The sequence below is a fragment of the Cavia porcellus genome, unplaced genomic scaffold, assembly GCF_034190915.1.
Source record: "Cavia porcellus strain 051 isolate PalLab524CR breed Dunkin Hartley unplaced genomic scaffold, mCavPor4.1 scaffold_31, whole genome shotgun sequence".
NCBI classification, from domain to species: Eukaryota; Metazoa; Chordata; class Mammalia; order Rodentia; family Caviidae; genus Cavia; species Cavia porcellus.
In genome coordinates this window covers 37070461-37092141 of record NW_026947514.1, presented here as the reverse complement: position 1 = coordinate 37092141, position 21681 = coordinate 37070461, and the positions used below count along the sequence as shown (strand labels likewise).

At 45.3% G+C, this 21681-nt stretch overlaps 2 protein-coding genes across 12 annotated transcripts in view; one reads left to right on the top strand and one right to left on the bottom strand.

Annotated features, from left to right (window-relative positions):
- Window positions 1-4381, top strand: part of Syne2 (spectrin repeat containing nuclear envelope protein 2) — a 313170-nt gene extending 308789 nt beyond the window's left edge. For 8 of the 9 annotated variants that reach the window (XM_063241111.1, XM_063241106.1, XM_063241108.1 and 5 more), the window contains 5 exons: window positions 148-276; window positions 1529-1720; window positions 2510-2596; window positions 3010-3059; window positions 3302-4381. In XM_063241111.1, the coding sequence (XP_063097181.1) occupies window positions 148-276; window positions 1529-1720; window positions 2510-2596; window positions 3010-3059; window positions 3302-3524 (681 nt within the window). In that variant the 3' untranslated portion in view covers window positions 3525-4381. The remainder of the gene's footprint in view (window positions 1-147; window positions 277-1528; window positions 1721-2509; window positions 2597-3009; window positions 3060-3301) is intronic. The other variant, XM_063241110.1, reaches the window with a different exon arrangement.
- A 2049-nt stretch (window positions 4382-6430) lies between these two features.
- Window positions 6431-21681, bottom strand: part of Esr2 (estrogen receptor 2) — a 68165-nt gene continuing 52914 nt past the window's right edge. For all 3 annotated transcript variants that reach the window (XM_063241114.1, XM_023566086.2, XM_063241113.1), the window contains 3 exons: window positions 13535-13715; window positions 11747-11947; window positions 6431-11469 (listed from right to left, as the gene is read on the bottom strand). In XM_063241114.1, the coding sequence (XP_063097184.1) occupies window positions 11761-11947; window positions 13535-13715 (368 nt within the window). In that variant the 3' untranslated portion in view covers window positions 6431-11469; window positions 11747-11760. The remainder of the gene's footprint in view (window positions 11470-11746; window positions 11948-13534; window positions 13716-21681) is intronic.

Below are 21681 nucleotides of genomic sequence, written 5' to 3'. Positions count from 1 at the left end.
CTCTCCCCCTCTCCCTGTGGTCTGAGCCCTTTCTTCCCTTGGTTAGACAGAGTGAGTGCCGGGGAAGCCTGGCAGCAGCAGGCTGCCTTAGGGCACGGCCTCTCCGTGCTCCGCCCAGGCAGTACCCCAATGCATGTTGTGTTTAAGGACTTCCACCAGCGGAGCCAGAGCCTGCTGCTGTGGCTAGCCAGTGCTGAGGAACAGAGGCAGAAGGCTCTCGTCACCGACCCAAAGGCTGACCACCAGGATCTCCTGCGCTGCCAGAAACAACTCATGGTAAGTTTCTTCCTTGGGGCCTCTGCACAACCACTGCCTGCTGCAGAGCATCCGACCCTCAGCCGACTGCCCAGTGTGCCATGTGTGACCTGAGTTCAGCCCTCTGGTTGCTGTGCATATCCGCACGGCAGCCACCTGTGGCCCTGCAACAGAATGACTTGCAGGGATGAAAAGCCAGAGCAGGAAGTCTGACTGTCAGGAATTTGGGCGAGGCTGTTGACAGTATCCTGAGAAACTTAAGGCTTCTGAAATAGAAGGAATTTTCCCTTGTGAATACAGTTGCTCCTTTGGCACCTGCAGAAGCCTGGTTCCCAAACTCACCCACCACCACCACCACCACAAATTTTCGATGCTCAGATCCCTCAATCAGAATGCATGTATTATTCCCATATAACCAAGATGTCCTGCTGCATACTTTAAAACCATCTGAACTGCTGATAATGCCTGTTGTAATGTAAAAGCTAGGTAATGGTTGCTGTGTTATCTAGGGAGTAATGACAAGGAAGAAAGGCACGTTGAGTCCAGCTGCTGCTGCTTGTAAACAGGTTTGATCCTTGATTGGTTGAGTCACATGTAGGACTGGGTACAGAGGGGCCACCCCTGCTGTTCCTGTGGTGGGGAGAACAGGGCATTGTTTTACTCTATAATCAGGATGAGAGCTGCGTGTGGTTTAATTTTTAATATTTTAATACTAGCCAATGTTTTAAAATTCTTTTGTTTAGCTCTAAAATTATTATAATGCTCCATTCTAGAGCAGCAGTGAGAGAAATGTTCTCTGCACTGTCCAGTGGGGTGACCACTAACCTCAGGTGCTTTTAAACACGCAACGTGGCTCTTGTGACTGAAACCAGATTTTAATTTTGACTTTTGCCCTTAACGATGCAGGATGATGCATGGAGCCCATCCCTTCCTGTCTCTGAACAGCATGCTGACACTGGTCCTTCTCTGTCACCTTTAATTTCCCTTCACTTCCCGCTCTGGTGGACAAAGGTCCAGTCTTCCCACAAACCCATTCACTTCTTTTCCTGTATTTTGTCCAATATCATAATTATTTCAGAGTGAAAGGGAATACAGTAAAAAAAAAAAAGGGGGGGGGACCAACCAGTTTGCTTTCTAAACAGTGCTAGGCTGAGGCCACAGGCAGCCAAGAGAGGTAGGTAGTAGGTTCTGGAATTGAGCAGCATCCATCTTTCATCCTGAAACCAAAAACACCTTCTCTGGCCAACTGTTTCACACATGTTCCCACTTTCAGCAACTGGAGAAGGAGCTCGCAGAATGCCAACCCCATGTAAACTCCTTACACGAGCTTTCCACCAGCCTTCTTGTGAAGGGGAACGGAGAAGACTACATTGAGGCTGAAGAGAAGGTCCACGTTATCAAGAAGAAACTCCAGCAGTTACGTGAGCAAGTAGCCCGGGATCTGCTGTCCTTGCAGAGAAGCCAGGTGAGTCCACATGGAGCCTTAATGTGTCAAGGTGTCAAAGTAGATGCACACTGGAAGGCAGGGAGGCCATGAGCACGGGAGCAGGAGGTCACTGCCCCCTCCTGGAGCCCTGCGGAAGCTCTCAGGTGCGTTCTGTTAGCTGGAGAGGAGAGGTAACAGTGGTATGGTACCGCCTGTCTGTGTGGCTGACATTGTCAAAACAAGTAGATGGCTCAGCGTGGTGGCTCACTGCTACGGTCCTCTGGAGGCTGCGGCAGAAAGGTTGCTAGTTCGAGCTCAGACAGGGCAACTGGGGGTCTCCTTAACTGCCATCTCCAAATTTAAAAAGGTTTGAGGAGGTAGCTTAGTGCAGCAGAACTGAGTACAAGCCCCAAGAATGAAAAGAAAAACAAATCCCTCCCATCATTTTTGCTGTACCTCTATGTCATACGGACTCAAGCTTTTACTCTCTCATGGTAGCATGGCTTCAAGTCCTCTTCATTGTCGACTTTAAAATGTCATCCACCTCCCCAGGCATGGGGCAGGTCCCAGAGTCCCTGTGCTCTTCCATTCACCCTGTCTGGGCAATGTTATGGCTACAGGATCCTATCAGTGACATGTGGGGAGGGCACCATCCTCCGGAATTATGTTCAATACGAGCGGTTGGCCCTACCTTGGTTACTTGCCAGCCTCATCTTTAAGAAGAGGTGGTTTAAGTTGCTCCTCAAAGGCTGCATGGAGCACAGTTCTGTGCTCTCGAGACTAGTCGGAACCTTCCGCTCCTGCCAACTCTTGGGGTGTGGCTTTCAGAACCCAGACCCAGCTCTGCCTGACTTTGATGAAGTGGACTCTGGGGACCAGCCTCCTGCAGCATCTGCGCCAGCTCCCCAAGCCAAGGTGAGAGCCCCTTCTTCCAAGAGAACCATGCTGGTTATTTTTAAGTTCGTGGGGTGACAGAAGCAGATTCCAGGGCCCCTTTAGGGGTCCCCCAGCATAGGTCTGCTTCAGCCCACTGTTGAAAGGGGACTGAGGATGTTAAAATTTCCGTTGAAAGACCTGGCTCGAAAGCCCTCTTCTCATCACTCTTCTCTGGGATAACAGCAGGTTATAAAAACATGAGTTTCCTGATTTCTCCATTAAATCACAACAGACTGGAACATGGAACTCTCGATAGTTTAAACTTGGGATCATTTAACCCAAATGAACTGAATCTGGGATTATTGCGTTAGTCCCACAAGTGTTGGAGAAGACAGCCCCGGGAAGGATCTGGTCATCACCTGGGTTGTTACTCACTGGCTTCTTTGTTCCAGCAGTTCCTCGCAGAGGGGATCACGGAGGACGAGGACAACAGTGACGGCAGGTAATGGCAGTATAGACCCAACAGTGACCCTGGGGGCCACCCTCACTGCACCAGCTTACCAGAGTCACCACCTAGTCCATGTAAAACTATTTGCTTCCATCTGGAAAGGCTGGGCTTCTCCAGAACTCAGCCCCAGCCCTTGCCCCCGCTTTGGGTCTCGCAGCCAGGCTCTCTTCCTCGCCGCAGGCATGAGCAGGTGCAGTGCTGGACTCCTAACGAGCTGTCCGCCTCTTCTCTGGCAGGGTGTCTGGTCCCGCTGGCCCCAGCAGCACAAAGCCTCGGCGCTCCTTCCTGTCACGCGTGATCCGGGCGGCGCTCCCCCTGCAGCTGCTCCTGTTGCTGCTGCTGCTTCTGGCCTGCCTGTTGCCTGCCTCCGAAGAGGACTACAGCTGTACCCAGGCCAACAACTTCGCCCGCTCCTTTTACCCCATGCTGAGCTACACCAACGGGCCGCCCCCCACCTAGTGGGCTCCGCAGGGCCGCCCCCCACCTAGTGGGCTCCGCAGGGGCCCAGCACCACACCAACAGCCTGTCTGCCACAGGGGCCCAGCTAGAGGTACATGATCAATCTGTCAGAGACTCATGTTGGCAAGGCCGGGACCTGTTGCAGGCGCCTCCCTCTGGGATTGCCCAGGCCAGGGAACCTGGCAGCAGCTGCCCTGGGCATTCTGGCAAAGCTAGTTGACTGGTTGAGCAGACTCTGGAAAGGGCAGTTTCCCAAAGAGCCAAGCACAAATGAGTCAGGATTCACAGCATTATTTTAATGTAGTTAATATGGCCCAGGAGCAGTGGCACTCATCCCGTTGTGTATATTAGAGATACAGAGTCTGTCTCAGGTGGTTCAGAGACTCAGATACACCCTGAGCTCTGATGGGCCAAAAACAATCATTTTAAATGAATAGCAGCAGTTTTCGTCCAATCAGCTAGCAAGTTGGAGCTATTGGTTCTAAGCCAAAATGTTCCGTTCAGTACCCAGGCTTGCTCTTTTATAGTGCTCTAAATTTTTTTAAAAACTTTATTGCATGGATGTGGTTACCTGTGCATATTTTTTAACAATGCTGAATCTGTATAAATAATGTAAACTTTGATTTTTTTAAAAAAATTGATTTTTAGCTCAAGCTTTTCACTACTGTACAGTAAATGCCAAACTACAGACTTGATAGGGATGTTTTTATAAGTTAATTTTATAAGACTTCAAAGAGACACTTCTGGTGTGGTTGAACTGTTTGGCCACAGGGGGAAGGGGTTGATACAAAAACTTGAAGCTGTTTGTGGTATGTATAACTCAAGCTGTTTCTCAATAAAACACAAAATGAACCAAAGCATTGCCCTGGATTATAATTGCAAAGTGGGTCAGTAGCACGCTCAAATTTCCAAGGAACAAATCACTGTCTAGCTTTAGGTGGGGGAGCTCTTTACTCTTCGACAGAATGAGATCTGGAAACCTCAACCTGTCCCGAGATAGGAGACCCTTCCTTGTGTGTGCAGGATTTCGCCTGTGACCGTCCACGGCAGCAGAGAGGACAAGGACAGCACTCCATGAAGGTGGATGTGCACAAACAGCCCCGCCTGGGTCCCCCCAGTCCCTGCCCCTCCTGGAATGTACTATTGAGAGTCCCTTCTCCAAAATGCTTTGGACTAGAAGTGTTTTAGACGGGAGCATTTCTGGGTTTTGGGAGCAGCTGCATACATAAAATGAGATGTAGGAGATGGGACCCAGGTCAATTCAAGAATTCATCTGTGTCTCATATATACTTTACACACAGCCTGAACTGTGCGATTTTTAAAGTAATTTTGTATATGAAAGGTTTCAGAGTGTAGATTGCTCCAGTTGTAGTGTCGTGTCCTCAAAGTCTTGGATTTGGGGCTGGGAATGTAGCCCAGCGTGGAGCGTTTGCCTGGCCTGGGTGAAGGAGGCTCTGGGTGTAGGCCAGTGCCCTGTGGAAGGAGAGGGTGGTTTTAGATTTTAGAGCTTTTTGGATGACGGTGTTCAGCCTGGGACAGACAGTCACGTGTCTTAACAGATGTTACAGGCAAAGCTGCTGACTTTCCACAGAAATCAACCTCGTGCTAAGCAAAGAAGGTAAACCCTAGCGTTCCACCTCCCTGGTTTTGGAGGTTACTGACCCAATCTGAACTGTGCCTCTAACACTTGGGGGTGCCACTGATGAACCCAGTCTGGTCCCCTCCCCTGCAGAGCACCTTCCTCAGGCAGCCAGTGAAGCCCAGTGGGATCTGAAGCCTGGACTTTCCAACAGGGCTTCCTTGCTGTGGACAGCCACACTATCCATGCAGCTACGGCCCGTGAGGCTAGCCAGCGGCTCCACAGCCAAGGGACCATGGGAAGAGAATCTGTCTTCATTTTTCCTTCAGTGTTTTATGTCATCAAATTGTTTAATGGATATGGAGAAAAAGGTAGGTTTCAAAGTACCTTGGGGTGTTTTTGGTACCCAGGATCAAACTCACTATGTGGCACTTGCCAGGCAAACGTTTGCACTGCTAAGCTAAATCACCAGTCCTTAAAGTATGTCTAACTTGTCCAAATGAATTATAGTCATCCCAGAGAAAAGTATGCACAGTGAAAATGTCACCTTTCCCCTTTAACCTCCGAGTTGCTTAGAAGGTCCCCATCCAGTATAGCCTGAAGCAAATAGCAGTCTCCTGTCCTCTCTGTCCCCTGTCATCCACCCCAAAGGAGGTGAACTCTCTGAGGGCCGCACTGACCCAGGACAATCAAGGTGTATCAGGGTTAGGTGCCTCCAAGATAAAAGAGATGTGTTGCATTTAGCCCCCAGTCCCAGGGACTCCTGCTGCTGCAATCCAACCCTCAAGCCTGTGTGTCCCCAAAACTTTAATGTCAGATAATCTTTGTTTTGCATTGTCACAAATACATCTTTTCTTTCCCACTTGCAAGGGAAGTGTTCAAGTGAACATTGGCACAAAGATAACTTCCATATGAATGAATTACTTTCTCCCCATCTCTGATGGTATAATATTAATTGACTCAGATGAGGCAATCACAAAAAGTCTACCCCACTGATTGGTGCAGAGCACACCGGGACTTGTACATTTATGGAGTGCATTTACTCAGTCACACAGCGCCTGCAGTCATAAGTCACAAGGGATTATAGACTAATGATTAAATTGTTCCGCCTTAGGAAGCCTGAGCTGAAGGCAGGTTAACTCTTGATGGTATGCAAGCATTTGTGTTAGGTGCCTTTTCCTGGGAATTTATCATCAAGTTCCCAAAGGGCTCTATAAAGAGTAGAATAGAATAGTAGAATAGAGTTCACAGACTACAGACACCCTTTATCCTAATTACTGTAAACTCTCATACTCGACTTCCAACAAATACATTTTTAAAACCATAATTATGAAAAACAGTTTATTTATGTCACATTAAACTTCTTTCTGCAACAGTTGGTTCCATACACATTAAAGAGACAGTAAGAACAGTAGTACCCAGGGAAATGGAGAACAAGCCTCAAAACCTGCTTTCATACATTTGTTAAAAGGCCAACATTTAAAAACCTATGAATGGCAGTCAAATTATTCTAATGGTACAAAGCATCCACCTGGGAAAAATAAAAATGTCTAACAGCAGGCTCTGAAGTTCCCAGGACCACCAAATGATAGTTCTAGGGCCAGTATTCATGGCATTTAGACACCGACACAGAAAAAATGTAACATCAATGCTAGAGTTACCAGAAACTTCCAGAGTTGCATCAAACTCCTGCCCTTCACATAGAGGAAAGCTATTATTGAGTAACAGAGGCTGCCCTACAGAGTGAATAGGATCCTTGGGCTTAAAAAAAAAAAAAAGTCAACTTCAACAAAAATGGGAATAAGATCAGATAGCACAGAGACAAGTGCACCTTGTGGATCTGCCACTGGTGCCAGTGTCGGTGAGTTTGAGAGCCACGAAAGACAAATGCATGTTTTCATGCCTCAGTGTGCCAGACCACACAGGGAAGCAGCGATGCGTTAGGGGTGTGAGAAATTCACCTGGGTAAGTTCCCTAGGCACGTACTTGGCTCCCGAGGTTTTGGGAACAGCAATATAGCACAGAAGTAGCAGATAATGGCAGAACCCCTGGCTGGGAGACCGGAATATAACTCACCTCACTTCCTGTCTGTCACTGCTGTTCTGTGAAGGTTCATGCACCCCTGTCTAAGCTGAGAAGTTAGGGTCTAAAGGTACTGCAGAAGGCAACCGTGAGCAATCCACTGTACCATCACACAGGCCAAGCAACACAGTCCTGCACCAGGAGTCGCACTGTCCAGGCAGAAAGAACTGAATTGTCTGCCCTTGGCTATACGTAGTTTTATGACCCCAAGCAGGTCAGTTTGCCCAAGGAGTTTAATTTACATACATACAATAGATGGAAGGAACTTCTATATCAGGAGTTCACATGCTTTGTGTCTACAGGAGTGTTATGCAAACTGGGAGTTTGGGGTATGATAGGCAGTTGCAATTTTAAAGTATTTTTTTTAGGCTGAAGAATGCAGGCCAGTGGCAGAAATAAAAACAATTCTTTTAATTAAAATTCCATTTCTGCAGTGCTAGCAATAGAAGCCAGGGTCTTGTCTCTCACATGCTAGGTAAGAGTTCTACCAGTGGGCCACGTCCCCCGGTCTTGAATATTTAACTACCTGAACTGTATGACCACTTTGTGCAGTGGACCTGGGCTTCCTGTGGTTAGCTCTATCACCTGTTTCTTGTGACCATGAGCCTGAAAGGTAACACTGACGAGGGATAAATGTCCAAGTGTGCGGCAGTGAGAACTCCAGCACACAGCTCACAAATAATGTTATTTTCTTATTGTTACTTTTTTTTTCTTTACATAAACCTTTATTGTGTTTTTTAAAGTTTTAGCAGTTTAAAGAGCTGTCTGTATCTATGGTGGTGTAATCTCAGCACTCTGGGAGGCTGAGGCAGAACTGCCAAGCTAAGCACCTTCTGATTTAGTAAACTGCTGTCTCGGGATGTAAAAAGTGCTCAGAAGGTAGCACAGTGTGAAGACCCTGATGACCAGCAAAAAGCAAAAAAATCAAACTTTAGTAAATAAAAAATATTTTGTTCAAAATATAACTCAAAACCTTAAATTTGGAAAGATGTTGGACCTAGGGATATAACTCAGTGGCATAAGCGCCTGCTTGGGGAGCACAAGGTCCTGAGTTTGATTCCCAGTACAGAAAAAAGAAAGAAAGAAATGGAAAAAGTGTCAACAATGTGATCCCCTTTGCAGATGTAAAGAGAAACCAACCTTATTTTCACATGCTAGAAAAATCTAGGATTGCTTCAACTTAAATGTGTCCCCGTATATATATAAATACATTATATATCACCATGGCTCTGCTGGGAATTGGTAACTGATTTTTTTCTAAAATAATTGGCCTTGCTGCTGAGTTAGCAGGTGAAGTAATCCAGATAAAGATAGTCAAACTGCAAAAGCCCTGGTTGATTCTGCGCTGTTCTGTGTTTAATATAGTTAAGGCTCCTCAGATTTGCTGTTTGGCTGACCGCTGTCTTATGTTCCCACCTCAATGTTTTAAGAAAAATCTTTTCAGGGGGTTATTTTGGTTTAACCCTTTGTAGTTAAGCCTGATATGTGACAAGCCTGGGGACAGGCACAGGCAGAGAGAACACAGGAAGGTTCGTTAGAACAAAATGCATGTGGACGTCCCGCAGGCGCCCCTCCCAGGACTGCCAGTTGCTCCCAAGAATCTGAGGGAACGTTCTGTGTTAATGGTACGCAGGAGAATTGTTTCATTAAAATCTGTCTGTATAACCCTGTATTCATCACTCATGTTTTTGGAGTTTAGGCCAAATCAAGTCTGGAACCCTGGCCGCACCAGTCTAAGGCAAGGCTGAACATCACTATTCCATGACACAGCAAAGAGAGTTTGGTCTTTGATTCAAAAATCTGTGTCCTGTTCATGGTTTACTAATTTAATTCCTTTTAAAATCTGGACTTGGAAAAAGTGAGATCCTGCTTAGCTACAGGAGAACTCTCGCCCTGAAGGAACACACACTCTGGGAGGAGTGGATATATCCATAAAGGAGTACTTAGAAGTAGACACTATGAATTAAAGAGAGAGTGGCCTTTAAAACAGACCTGGAGGATGTTCCCCAACACAAATACAGCACCTTGACATAAAAGGGTTATCCTTACAGGACATATTTGGAGCAGAGGGAATCAGATCATTCAAAACCCTTCATCTGAAGGGAGAAAGGCCTAGGATACTCAAAACAACAAACATTTGTTTGTTGTAAACAACAACAGAGCTATGTTCAACCCCCGCTGCTCCAACACCAGCCTAAAACAGGCTGCGCACAGCAGGCCCTCATGACGGAAAGCGTCACTTCCCCTGCTTGGCTAAATCCAGATGCAGTGAAACCAAGGGCCCAGACACAGGCAGGAGAATGTGTGGGTAATTACTGTAATGGCCAGTGGGTGCGTTTCCCAGGGATAGAATGCACACTCATCTGGATGGTGCAGGACTTGCAACAAAGGTGGTTGGTTGCCTGTGTCCCATGTGGCACCCTCCTTAGGTATCAAAAGAGCAATGGGGCTGGGGGGCAACCTAGGCAAGACATGGTGGTGCATGTCTGTCATCTCTGCTACTCAGGTGACAGGCAGGAGGATCTCAAGTTCAAATCCAGCCTGGGCAATTTAGCAAGACCCGGTTTCACAATTTTAAGAAGGCAGTAGCAATGACTGAAGATGTAGTTGAGTGGTAGAACATTTGCCTAGCATGTGTAAGGCCCCAGGTTCAGTCCCCAGTATGAGGGGGCAGGGAGGCCCTAAAAAAATTTATTACACTAGAACTAACTAAGCAATGGCTGGGACTGTGGGTTGATGATTTATTGTCTGGTTCTTTTCCTTATTGGTGGTCCCTTGTAAAGATAGGATTAACAGAACTTTGAGGCTGTCGTCTTAGTGTTGTTAGTAGTGGGAAATGCTTAGCTGGCCAGAAAGAAACTAACCTGGATAATACCAGTTCCCTACTTCCTGTTAATCACGCTTCCATTTTCTGTACTGAGTCTGTCTGAGGCTGTAACTAAGTCACTCAGAACAATTTCAAACTTCCTCCATGCCAGAGTCCTCTAGCTCTATGTCCGAGGGTTTATGCAAAGGCTGAGCCTTGACTTGTAGTCAAATTGCACCAATATCCAAATCAAGAATTATTCAAGTTCTGTCGAGCAGGAACTAACCCTTAAAACTACCTTCAATCTTCCCATTGACTTCATAAATACAGAATGTTTTAGCCAAAATAAACTTACTTTCAAAAAGAAAATACTTCATATTGTATTACATGGTAATTTTTGAAAGCATTAGCACAAAGATCAATGTGATATTTTAATTGCTCACTCCCAGAGTACCACTGTTAAACATGTTATGCATTTTTGTTCCCAAAAGCTTTGTCTAAAAATTTCAGCTTCGTAAAAATTATCATTTCATGGTATTTTTGTTCTCTTTGTTTCCTATTTATGTTCCACTCAGATGAAGAAGTTTTTACTGTTTTTGTTTCACTCAGCACACCATATAAATGTTCTGATAAGAAAATATTTTAAGAACTCCCTGGGGTTTAAAAAAATTCATGTTAGCTATAAATAATTACCCCTGACACTCTTTTGGGGGGAGAGTTCACAAACCATGTCTTCATGCTCACGTCTAATGGGGTGGCCTTGCAGTGATGTGTGGGCTGCACGCTTGTACCATTTCTCCACAGAACACACCATGCACATCCACAGCCCGAGATGCCCTGGTCTCCCCTGGGTGATGGACATGGTGGATGTGGCAGCTATGGCGGTTACCTCTGCTATGCAGACTGGAAAGTGTATTCACAAGACCCCAGAGGGACACCCTGACTGTGGCCCACACCAGACAGAACCTTCCCTGCAAACCCAAGGCCTTTCTGTAGCACACATTCTAGGGCTCAGGGCATTAGGGTTTCGAGAAGGTCCCACTCCAGGAGGACAGAGATTTATACTTCCCACAGCTCTTCATGAAAGTGATCACACACATCGCACGGACACATGCCCCAAAGAATTAGCAAGCTCTGTGAATGCAAATCAGGAGGCATAAGGGGGCATAAAGACAGTGACAAGGTCTAAGAACGTGGCTCACATCCCACCTTGACCCCATCCCTCTAGTCTTTGACAAAATCCTGTAACACGATATCAGTCCTCACAGACCTGTGAGGTGGGCATGTGACATTAGTTAATGGGTTGTCATCATGAGTTTCCCATGACGCAGAGGAGAGCACATGAAGGTCAGTTCCCAGTGAAGCGAAGGTTGCCCAGTAGGGATTAGACTCCTATAGACTGGCATCTCTCTCCCCTCTAGCTTGCAACATTTCCAATCAGATTTCCACCATTCATTCTGAAACCTGTAAGGTGTTTTCTAAAGGGGCAGAACAGGGAAGGAAGTGAGGCAGGAACCACACTGATATCCCCTAAACCCCTGCAAGATGGAATTCTGCATTCCAAAGTACCCCTCCCTCGCACAAGGAAAACTACACGCTGTCACCCTGACTCGTGGGAAAGGGAGAGGGGGGAGTGATGGTGCATGACCGGGCTGCCAAAAGCCGAGGAGGGGCGCTCAGTGCAGAGACGAGACCAGGCTCAGGACCCGCTGGCATCCACACCTCTGCTTTGACCTCCTCTGTGGGCCCGTTTACCTCAGGGCTGGGCATCACTGAGACTGCGAATTCTGTGAGCCCTCCTTGTTCTTGCTGTCCTCTTCCGAACTGCACTCGGACCCAGGGACCGGGGACTTGTACCCACGAAGCGTGTGAGCGTTCAGCATCTCCAACAGCAGATCGTACACTGGGACCACATTTTTGCACTTCATGCTGAGCAGGTGTTCCATGCCCTTGTTACTATGGGGACAAAAAGGTGCTGAGATTCTCTCCCTGAGGTAGCCACAGGAATGCTGAAATCCTTCCCCGTTCTCCAGAACAGAGCCAGTCCACCCCCACCCCCACTTCCCCAGCCCATTTCCTACAGCACATGCATCCAGTACCCAATCATTTCTATTCCAGGGCAAAGCTGATGTCATCTGGACTTCTGTGTCCTAATGCCCACCCACAATGGCCTGGTACATAGCACGATAATTTCTCATTACTCATGGAAGTCAGTTTCTATAAAGCCATTGCGAATGCTGAATTAGCAAATACTGAATCATTGCTTCTAGGGGAAGCATAGTAGTCAGGTGCCTATAAGACCGATCAAGATTTAGATCATCCAATCAATGCATACGCCTGTGTGTGTTTCTGGACAAAATCATCTTATTTAATACATATTGTTGATTCATTAACAATGATCTCACAGCCAACAGTGCTATTAACTTAGGCTTCAAAGAAACTTACCCAAAACACAGATCTTCTCTGAAAGCTCCTCTCAGATTTCTTGCCCTTAGCAACACTAGAGAGTATTTTTAGCACTACTCTAGGGAACTCTCTGAACAATGAAATTACTCACAGAAAGCAAAATGTGAAAACCTGGCCCTAAATAGTGTAAAGGACACAGAGAAGCAAACCAGGATGACAAAGCCTTGCCTTGTTCAACCTTCAGCTGGAAATTGAGTGACTCAAGATTTCTGTCACTCCTGGCATGACCTCAAAAGTGCACAGATACTGGTTTTAAAAGCACAAATACATTTTATTAAGTAGGTAAGCTCATAAGTATGGACTCCAAAAACCTTCTAAGAACCAGCTATGTGTGCTCTGCAGAGGACTGCGGGCTGTGTGGTCCTCAAGGAGAAAACAGGTACCAGCATTGTTATTACTTTGTCCTGTGTTAAAATTTTCAGTGTGTGTATTGACCTTCCCTCCACAGCTTCCCCCCTGATCGCTCCTGGGGATCACTGCCTCCCCTCCGCATGTGTCTCCCCACCTGGGTGGCACTGTGCCAGCGATTGCCTGATGTCTCCTGACCTGGAATGAGCTTCAACCACAGCCTTGCCTTCCTATCCTGATGGGAATTCTGGGGTCTTATCCTGTTTGCCAGATGTCACAAGGAGAAACAACCACCTTGAGGAAAGGCTTTCTGGACTTCCCCACATTGCCAGCCCGAGGGCCACCTAGGAGAGCCAGACTCAGCTGTTCACAAAAACACAGCAAGACTTCAGCCCTGGGTGGTGGAGGGGTGGCATTTCATTTCAGGGAAGAATGCCTTTCTGAGGAGTCTATGAACAACTGTAAGTCCTAACAACCAAAAGTCAGATGAGCTTCTCCAAGACACCATGAAAATCCTATGAAATCCCACATGACATTCATTCAAGGTCCCCTGCGTGCCAATCTTTGGTTCTAGGTGTGCAAACAGATGCCTCTCGTTCCTTTTCAGGAGTTCATTTCCCCATAAAGGCGACCATGGTAAACCCACCTCAAGCCTGCAAACCTTCTTCCCAAAGCTCCGAGCCCACACACACCACCTGCGCCCTGTGCAGCAGTGCCACCGGTCCGTACCTGATGTGCCTGACATGAGACAGAAGCATCAGGAGATTGGCCAGGCGAATGGACTGCTGCTGGGAGGAGATGCCGCTCTTAGCGATCACCCAGACCAGAGCGTCTGTCACCGAGTTCAGCAGGTGAGTCAGCTTCCGGCTGCTCTCCATCTCCTGGGTCGCTGCAGCCAAAGGGTACATATCTGGATGAAGAATGAGAGGCCCGAGTCACTGCTCTGAGAAAAGGAAACTGAGGCAGTGTGCCCAGCACCTAAGCATGCCCACGGGCCTCAGGGAGCAGGCCACACTCATCACAGCTGTTCTGACTTGGGCACGTGTGGTGAGACCTAGGAGCGAGGCTTTGCCTCCGAGGGCTTCCTGCCCAAGACTCGGTCCCATCACGGTGCAGCAAGGAAAACCCAGCGAATGCAGGGCAGATAACTGACCTGGCACCCCCACCAGGCCAGAACTGTGGCCTTGCCAGCTAAGTAGAGGGGTCAGAAAGTGAATGAATTTTAGCCTTAGCCCACCGAGGCTCCTCACCTGTGGGAGTTTAACTGGCGACGGTCAATGCCATGATGGGTCCCCTGTCCACCTCCTCACATACACCCCTCTGCCCGATCCTGAGTTCGACCCTCCTGACTAGGCCCTGAGATTGTGCAGTCTCCCATGACTGTGAAATAACAAAGTAAGTAACAAGCTCAAGTAAATCTCCTGCTCCCACGTGTTGTAAACGCTGCTCCCCGAGTCCCTTAAGCAACTAGTGTTTCTGCCAGGTTTTCACTCCAAAATAAGAATAAATAAATAAATCAGCCTAATCAGCCCAGAAGCGGCACCTGCGACTGGTGCCCCGTCACTCACAGAATGTTTTGGCAGTTTTTGCTCTGCTTCTGTTGGCATTTTCATCTTCATTAAGGCAACTCAGTTTATAGCAAGAGACCACACAAGCAACACTTAGCAGCGCCGTGCCACATCCAAGGGGCCCTCCATAACACAGACTCAAACTGCAACAGCCCCGGCCTGCGCGCTAGCCCATCTGCCCACCTCGTCCCCCAGGGGCTCTCCCGAATCCCCCAACAGCCCCCGACAGTGACCGTCCCTCCTGGTGCAGTGGGAACACGGCTCCCCCTTGACCCAGTGTACCCGAGTGGCCACCACGCAGACTGGCTTCCTGTGACAACCTCTGGCTCCTGGAGCAGAGTCCCAGCACCCAGGGCAGCCGTGGTGGGACTCAGTCTCCCCTGCTCTTTGCCATCACCGCACCGCACCCTGCACCCCATTTTCAACACCCTGAGCAGGTGATGGGCTGCAGCGGCTCTGTCTCCTGCTTGGAACTCTCTCCTCCCTCCTCCACCTTCCTTCTCTGCTTCACTTACAACCATGTTCCCCTTCCCTGACAGCCTGGTCATGGACTTCCTTTGGGAAGCTCCCCTGAAGTCCCTACTGTTACGCCCAGGTCCAGTTGAGCTCCTTCCTGAAACTCCATATGCTGGAGGTCTGCATGGCCCTGCCGGTCCCCAGAGCCCAGACCACCCTCAGCAAGACTGCAGATGAGCACAGAGGCCCAGCCCTGCCCACACGCCTTGTGTTCTCCTCACCTAATGTGAGGCCTGGTGCAGGGGAAACATTCGTATGTGGGAATTAGACTGAACTCATAGAGGTTCACAGTTTTGCAACTTTTTAACCAGTCATACCATCAAAACTACAATGTTTATGCACGTTTTAGGTACACAGAAAATTACCAACTAAAATTATGAATTACATATATATTTTTTTTGAAACAGAGTCACTATGTTGTTCAGGCTGCCCTTGAACTCACCATGTAGCCCAGGCTGGCCTTGAACTACCAGTGATCCTCCTGCCTCAGCCTCCTGAGTGCTGGAATTACAGGTGTGTATCACTACGCTCAGTCAAATTAAATTATTTTAAGCTTACTTTACCTAAAATTGACTGAGGCTCCATAAACAAGTGCTTTTCTTTTAACTGTCACTTAAGCCTACATAACATGTCATGAATTTCTACTCCCTGAAGGAAATATTATGCCTTTACATTCTAAAAGTTCAAAAATTGTGTACTTATACATATCTCATCCATGGTGACAAAACTCAAATTATAAAAATAAATGTTTGAATGGTAGCATTGACTCACAACTGCCTAGAAGCAGAAGTAATTCAAATGGCCATCAGACAATAAATCAAATATGATCTATCCACTCAGTGGAATATTATTCAGCCATAAAAAGAAATTATGCAGGCGATGCCTAGCATGCATGAAGCCCTGGGTTTAATTCTCAGTGTGTGCATGCACACACACACACATAAAGTAAATGCTGAGAGATGCTATGACTTAGATGAACCTTAAAAATAGCATACTAGGAAGCCAGTCATAAAAGACTACATTCCACTTATAGGAAATCATATCTAAAATTGGCAAACTACAGACACAGGAAATAGAGGCACAGTTGCCTCAGGGTGTAGATTGGGTAAGAACGGAGATGAGACTTCTTTGAGGGTGATAAAAATGTTCTAAGTTATTTTCATGATGATGACACTAAATACAGCGAATATATTTTTAAAACACTGAACTGTGTACTTTAAATGGGTGAATTGCATCATATGTGAATTATGTCACAATAAAATTGTTAGTAATAAAAATAATGCCTTGGAATCAAAATGACAGAGACATGAGTGCCCCAGAGTGTGAGAGCCAGCTCCAAGGAGAGAACATGTGTTGGTGGCCAGGCCACCCCCTCGTGAACCAGCATGACTGCCAGGGAAGACTCCAGGTCTCCCCCAGACACTGGTGCAGCCAGCTCCACACAGAACCAGAGCAGGCAGTTTGTGGGGTGCACCTGCCATATCAAATTTGTATATGGAGGAAATAGATCTACTGAGATTTAGCTCAGCAGCACAGTGCCTGCCTGGCAAACACTGAGATCAATTCCTAGTAAAAAAAAAAAAAAAAGAAAGAAAGAAAGAAAGAAAGAAAGAAAGAAAGAAAGAAAGAAAGAAAAGAAGGAAGGAAAAAGAAAGAGAGAGAAAGAAAGGAAGGAAGGAAGAGCTACACACATATAAAATTATCCCAGGAAACACTTGGGCTCAGAATTCCCGCCTCACTGCCCGTCAGGAGAGCCTGCGCCTGGCACTTCAGCTGTCCCTTGCCCCATGCATGTTACAGGGCAACGGCTAAAAAGTGGGTCCCGGATGGGGGCCACGGACAGGACTCAGAGCCCTGCCAACCAAGCAATCAACAAAAACGACTCCTCCTTAGCCCTTAAAGTAGAAATATCAGGATTCTTTGCAGAACAAAGTTAAATTACTTTTGAAACTACAGAACTCCAGTAATAAAGATAAGATGTTGGTACAATGCCCTACATGTACCAAAGACAGTGAATAAAATCAAGGACATGATCGCCTCCCTCCCGTACTGCTGGAGACAGCTGTGCCCACTATCAGGAGCCCGCCTGATGATATTCTGAGAAGCACGAAGGCCAAGACTGTTAGGGGCTTATGTTCAAAGCTTTCCTTGGCTGAAGGCAAATTAAAATGAAGCATCTAATTAAAATCCTAGCACACTGACCAGACAGAAAATTTCCTGGCTTTTGAGAGAAAACGCCAAGGATGGGATTTAGTATGCTCGGTAACTCTTCCGAAGGGTTGTTCTAGTCTTCAGGCTCCCAGGTGGCAAGGGTGCTCCCTCTACTCCTGACCGTGTATATGGTTAACCACAACCCTCACCCAGCATCTTTCACTGTATAAAACACTTGAACACTGTAACAGCCTGTTAAAGGTGACTTGTGTCTGCGATCCAGAGGCAAATCAAAGACTGAATGCCACACAGTAATTCCAGACCCCCATGCTACACTCACAGGGTAGGAAAGGGTTGACAGATAAAGTGAAAACCCCATCTCCCCAGAAAGGAAGATGCGCCCCTTCCACTGAAGCCCACAAAGGAGCAGACTCTCAACTGTCTGAGGATCTCTCTCTATGCCAGAGCAAAAGCAAGTCAGTAACATGCAACAAGAACTGAGCTGAAACTTAGTTGCATAAAGCTTATTTCCATACCATATAATACTCATTATTAATAAATACACAACCCAGAAATAGGAAGTTATTTAAAATGTCACTTCTGACAAACCATGACCTGGCCTTCTAGCATGCTGATACCAGGGCATCCCCCACTGAAGGGCTTAATTTCAATTTGAGCCTGTCTTACAGCCAGGGAAACAGAGGCCAGGCTAAGCTGGAGAATAGCACAGGCAGCCCCAGGCTACAGAGCCCAGCAAAGCAGCCCCTGGACCGGAGGGGGGACACTCAGCCCCTGTCTCCTCAACTCTGTGGTGTGCTTGGTTCCTTGCCTGGTGGTGCAAATCTTTTTCACTGACCTTTTTATCTTTTTTTCCCCTTCTGTTTTTTTTTTTTCATATTGTTCACCAATTCACTGAAGGGTAACATACTATAACCTGTACATATTTAATGTATCACAATTTGATACATCTTAACTCACATATGTATCAACACAGCAAGGTAATGGACCACACTCCTCACTCCCAAAAGCTCCCTTATGTCCTTTGATAATCTGTCCCTCCTCCCTCCCCAGGCCCCGGCCCATTCCTTGGCAACCACTCATCTGTTGTTCCCCTAGATCAGCTTCCTTTTCCTGCAATTTATAAATGGCATATAATACACCGTATGTAGGATTCTGCATCTGCATTCTTTCACTCAGCACTACTATTTTGAGATTCATTCATTTGGCTGCGCAAATCACTAGACATTTAAATTGCTACTAGTTTCCTGTTACACAATTAAAGGTGCTATGAACATAGTTGCACATGTGTTTATACGGACATATACTTTTCTTTCTGGTAAATACCAACAAACGGAAGGACTAACTTTCTGGGACATGTACAGTGAACTTTTTTGGGGGAAGCGGGGATCAAACTCACAACCTTCTGCTTGCCAGGCAGATGCTTCTGCTAAGCTAAATCCCCAGCCCTAACTTTTTAGGAACATCTCAACAGGTTTTCAAAGTTATTCCAATGACATTTCCACCAGCAAGAATTCCACTTGCTCCCTGGTTTATGTTTTTTACTTTAGCTATTCTATTAGGGTGTGCGTGTGTGCGTGCGTGCATGCGTGCGTGTGTGTGTGTGTTTAATCTGCATTACTTTAATAGATAACCACCAGAGTAACATTTCATGTGACTTTCTGCCATCAGTACATCTTTGTACGGACACTTTAAAGCATCTATTGAAACTTTGGTCATTTTTAATTTTTTTCTTTTGAAACAGGGTGTTGCTATGCAGTTCAGGCTGACCTTGACCTCACTTTGTAGCCCAGGCTGATCTCAAACTTGCAACAATCCTCCTACTTCAGGCTCCTGAGTACTGAGGGTACTGGCATGGTCATTTTTTAAAGTGGGTTATTTTTCTTACTGAGTTCATTCACTTTGTTGTTTTTGGTAGTACTGGAAATTGAAGCCAAGGCCCTCACATTGAGATACAGCCCAGTCCTTTATTTTTTGCAGTTTTGAGACACTAAATTGCCTAGGTTAGACTCTAACTTGGGATTCTTCTGCCTCAACCTCCCAGAGTGCTGGGATTACAAGTATGTGCCATCACGCTTTGTTTGTTACACATTTAGGTAGTATCCTGTGTTAGAATGTATGTTCTGTAAATACTTTATCCTGGACTGTGTCTTTTTTCATTTTTATAAGGGATCTTTCAAAAAATAAAAGGTTTTAAATTATGTTGAAACCCAACTGATGAATTTTTAAATTTGTATTGTTTCTTGTGATTAAGTGAAATCTTTGCCAAATCCCACATCAACAAGATTTTCTAGAAGTTTTGTGATTTTAGTTTCTACAGGCAGGTCTGTGATCCATTTTAAATTGCTGTAATATGGAATGAGGCTACATCAAAATTCAGTTTTTGCATATATCTGCCTAATATTTTAAGATCACTTCTTGAAAACATTCTTTTTCTATTATCTTGATACGTTTAGCAATAATCATTAGAGGTACAGGCATATTTCTGTTCCATTATACTGGTTGAAACAAAGTTTCACTATGCAGCTAAGGCTGGGCTTGAACTCACTTTGTAGCCCAGCCTGGCCTCCAACTCACAGCAATCCTCCTGCCTCAGCCTCCTGAGTGTAGGGATTAGAGGTGTGCAACACCATGCCCACCTGTCTATCTTGACAGCAACACCATATTGTTTTGATTACTGTGGTTTTGTAACACATCTTGAGTATTCTGCAAGTTCTCCACATGCTGGTAGCACAGGCACTCACCACTGTATCCACATCAAGGTCTTTAATCAAGTTCTTTAATTAAGGGTTTTAAATCCTTCTCGGTTGCGCTTTGGTAATTTGTATCTTTCAAGGAATATGTCCATTTCACCTACATGTTCCAATGTTCATACTATTCCTTTTTAATCTGTCTAGTAGCTACAGAATACAGACTCATCTCTTTTCCTGGGATTGATAATATGTCTTTCTTTTATCTCAGACTTGCTATATGCTAATCAATTTTACTGATCTCAAAGAACCAGCTTTTGATTGCCTTGATTTTCCTCTATTATTTTTCTCTTTTCTGTTAGACTGATTTCTATTTTGATCTTTATCATTTTGTTTCTTTTGCTTTAGATTTCATTTGTTCTACTTCTTGCTTATTAAGTGTGGAAACTGAGGTCAGTAATTTGAGTCCTTACTCCTATTATAATGTGGGCACAGAGTACAATACCCCTTTCCCTCAAACTACTGCTTTAGCTACATTATCTTCAATAATTTCAAAAAATACTTTTACTTTTTCTTCCCATAGCCTACAGGTTCTTTGGAGGCATTTTACTTGGTTTCTAAGATATTTGGAAATTTTTCCAAATACAATGGTCCCTTGGTTTACAAACCTGTTTTACAATTTTGGGGAAGATGCATTTGTGCTTGTGTTGGGAAGGTGACTATGATTGTTTGCAGAGTTTGCAAACAGAAATAAAGCTTTGCCGAACACTTTTCTTTACAAACCAAATGCTTTGCAAACAGAAACATTCATGAATCAAGGTATTACAGTAAACCAATTTCTCATTTAGTTCTATTGTGTTAGAGAAAAAGTACTTTGTATTGTTCATATCTTTTTTAATTGAGATGTTTTATAGTTCAAAATATTTTCTTTCTTGATAAATATTCCCTGCACACTTCAATATGTTTTGTGCTGCTGCCTAGTGTAGGGTTTATAAAAGCCAATTAGGTCAAGCAGGTTGACACTGCTTTCCAGTTTTCACTACACTTACTGATTTTGTCTTCCTGTTTCATCAATTATTGGGAGAGAAGTGTTAAAATCTCCAACCAACAGAAATGTATCCATTTCCCCCTGTAGTTCTATCATAATTTGTTTCATATATTTTGAAGTTTGGCTGTTTGATGCACAAATATTTAAAACTTTTATACAGCCTGATAAATCTATCTATTTATCATTATGCAATGATTCACTTTAGATATAGTCTTTGCTCTAAGGTTTAGGTATATAATATAACATTCCAGTTTTCTTTTGATCAGTCTTAGTATATATATATCCGTTGATCCTTCTACTGTTTATACATGCATATATATATTTAAGTGGGTGTATTTTGTTAGCAGCCAAGAGTTGCAGCTTGCTTATTTATCCAGTCTTTTACTTTTAGTTGAGGTGGTTGCCATATTTATGTTTAATGTGATGCGACTGATTTTAATTTATTATCTCATTGTTTTCTATTTGTATTATCTATTTTTTTAGTTTCTCCCTCACCTATTCTTGAGGGAGTTAGTTTTGCATCTTTCTTCAAACTGTTTTTATGATTCTATTTTTATCTCTTTTGTTGGCACAATAGCCCTAACTCTGAAAATTTATTTTAACTGGTGTACTAAGGCTTATGATACACGTTTAACTGAATTTTGGGAGGCAGTGTTGGGGACTGAATCTATGCTATGGCCTCACAAATGCTAGGCAAGCAAATAACTGAGCTATGCCTTGGCCCCTTCTTTTAACTATTCTTCAGCTTTGTGCTGGCTTGAGTAAATTACTCCCCAATACTTTGACCCTTCAGGCTTGCTTTTGTTCCCCTTTAACCAGGTGCTAACTTTTTACCACTGCTGTGGTACTACACCCAGTACCCATCAGAGCACAAGGGTATTCCTG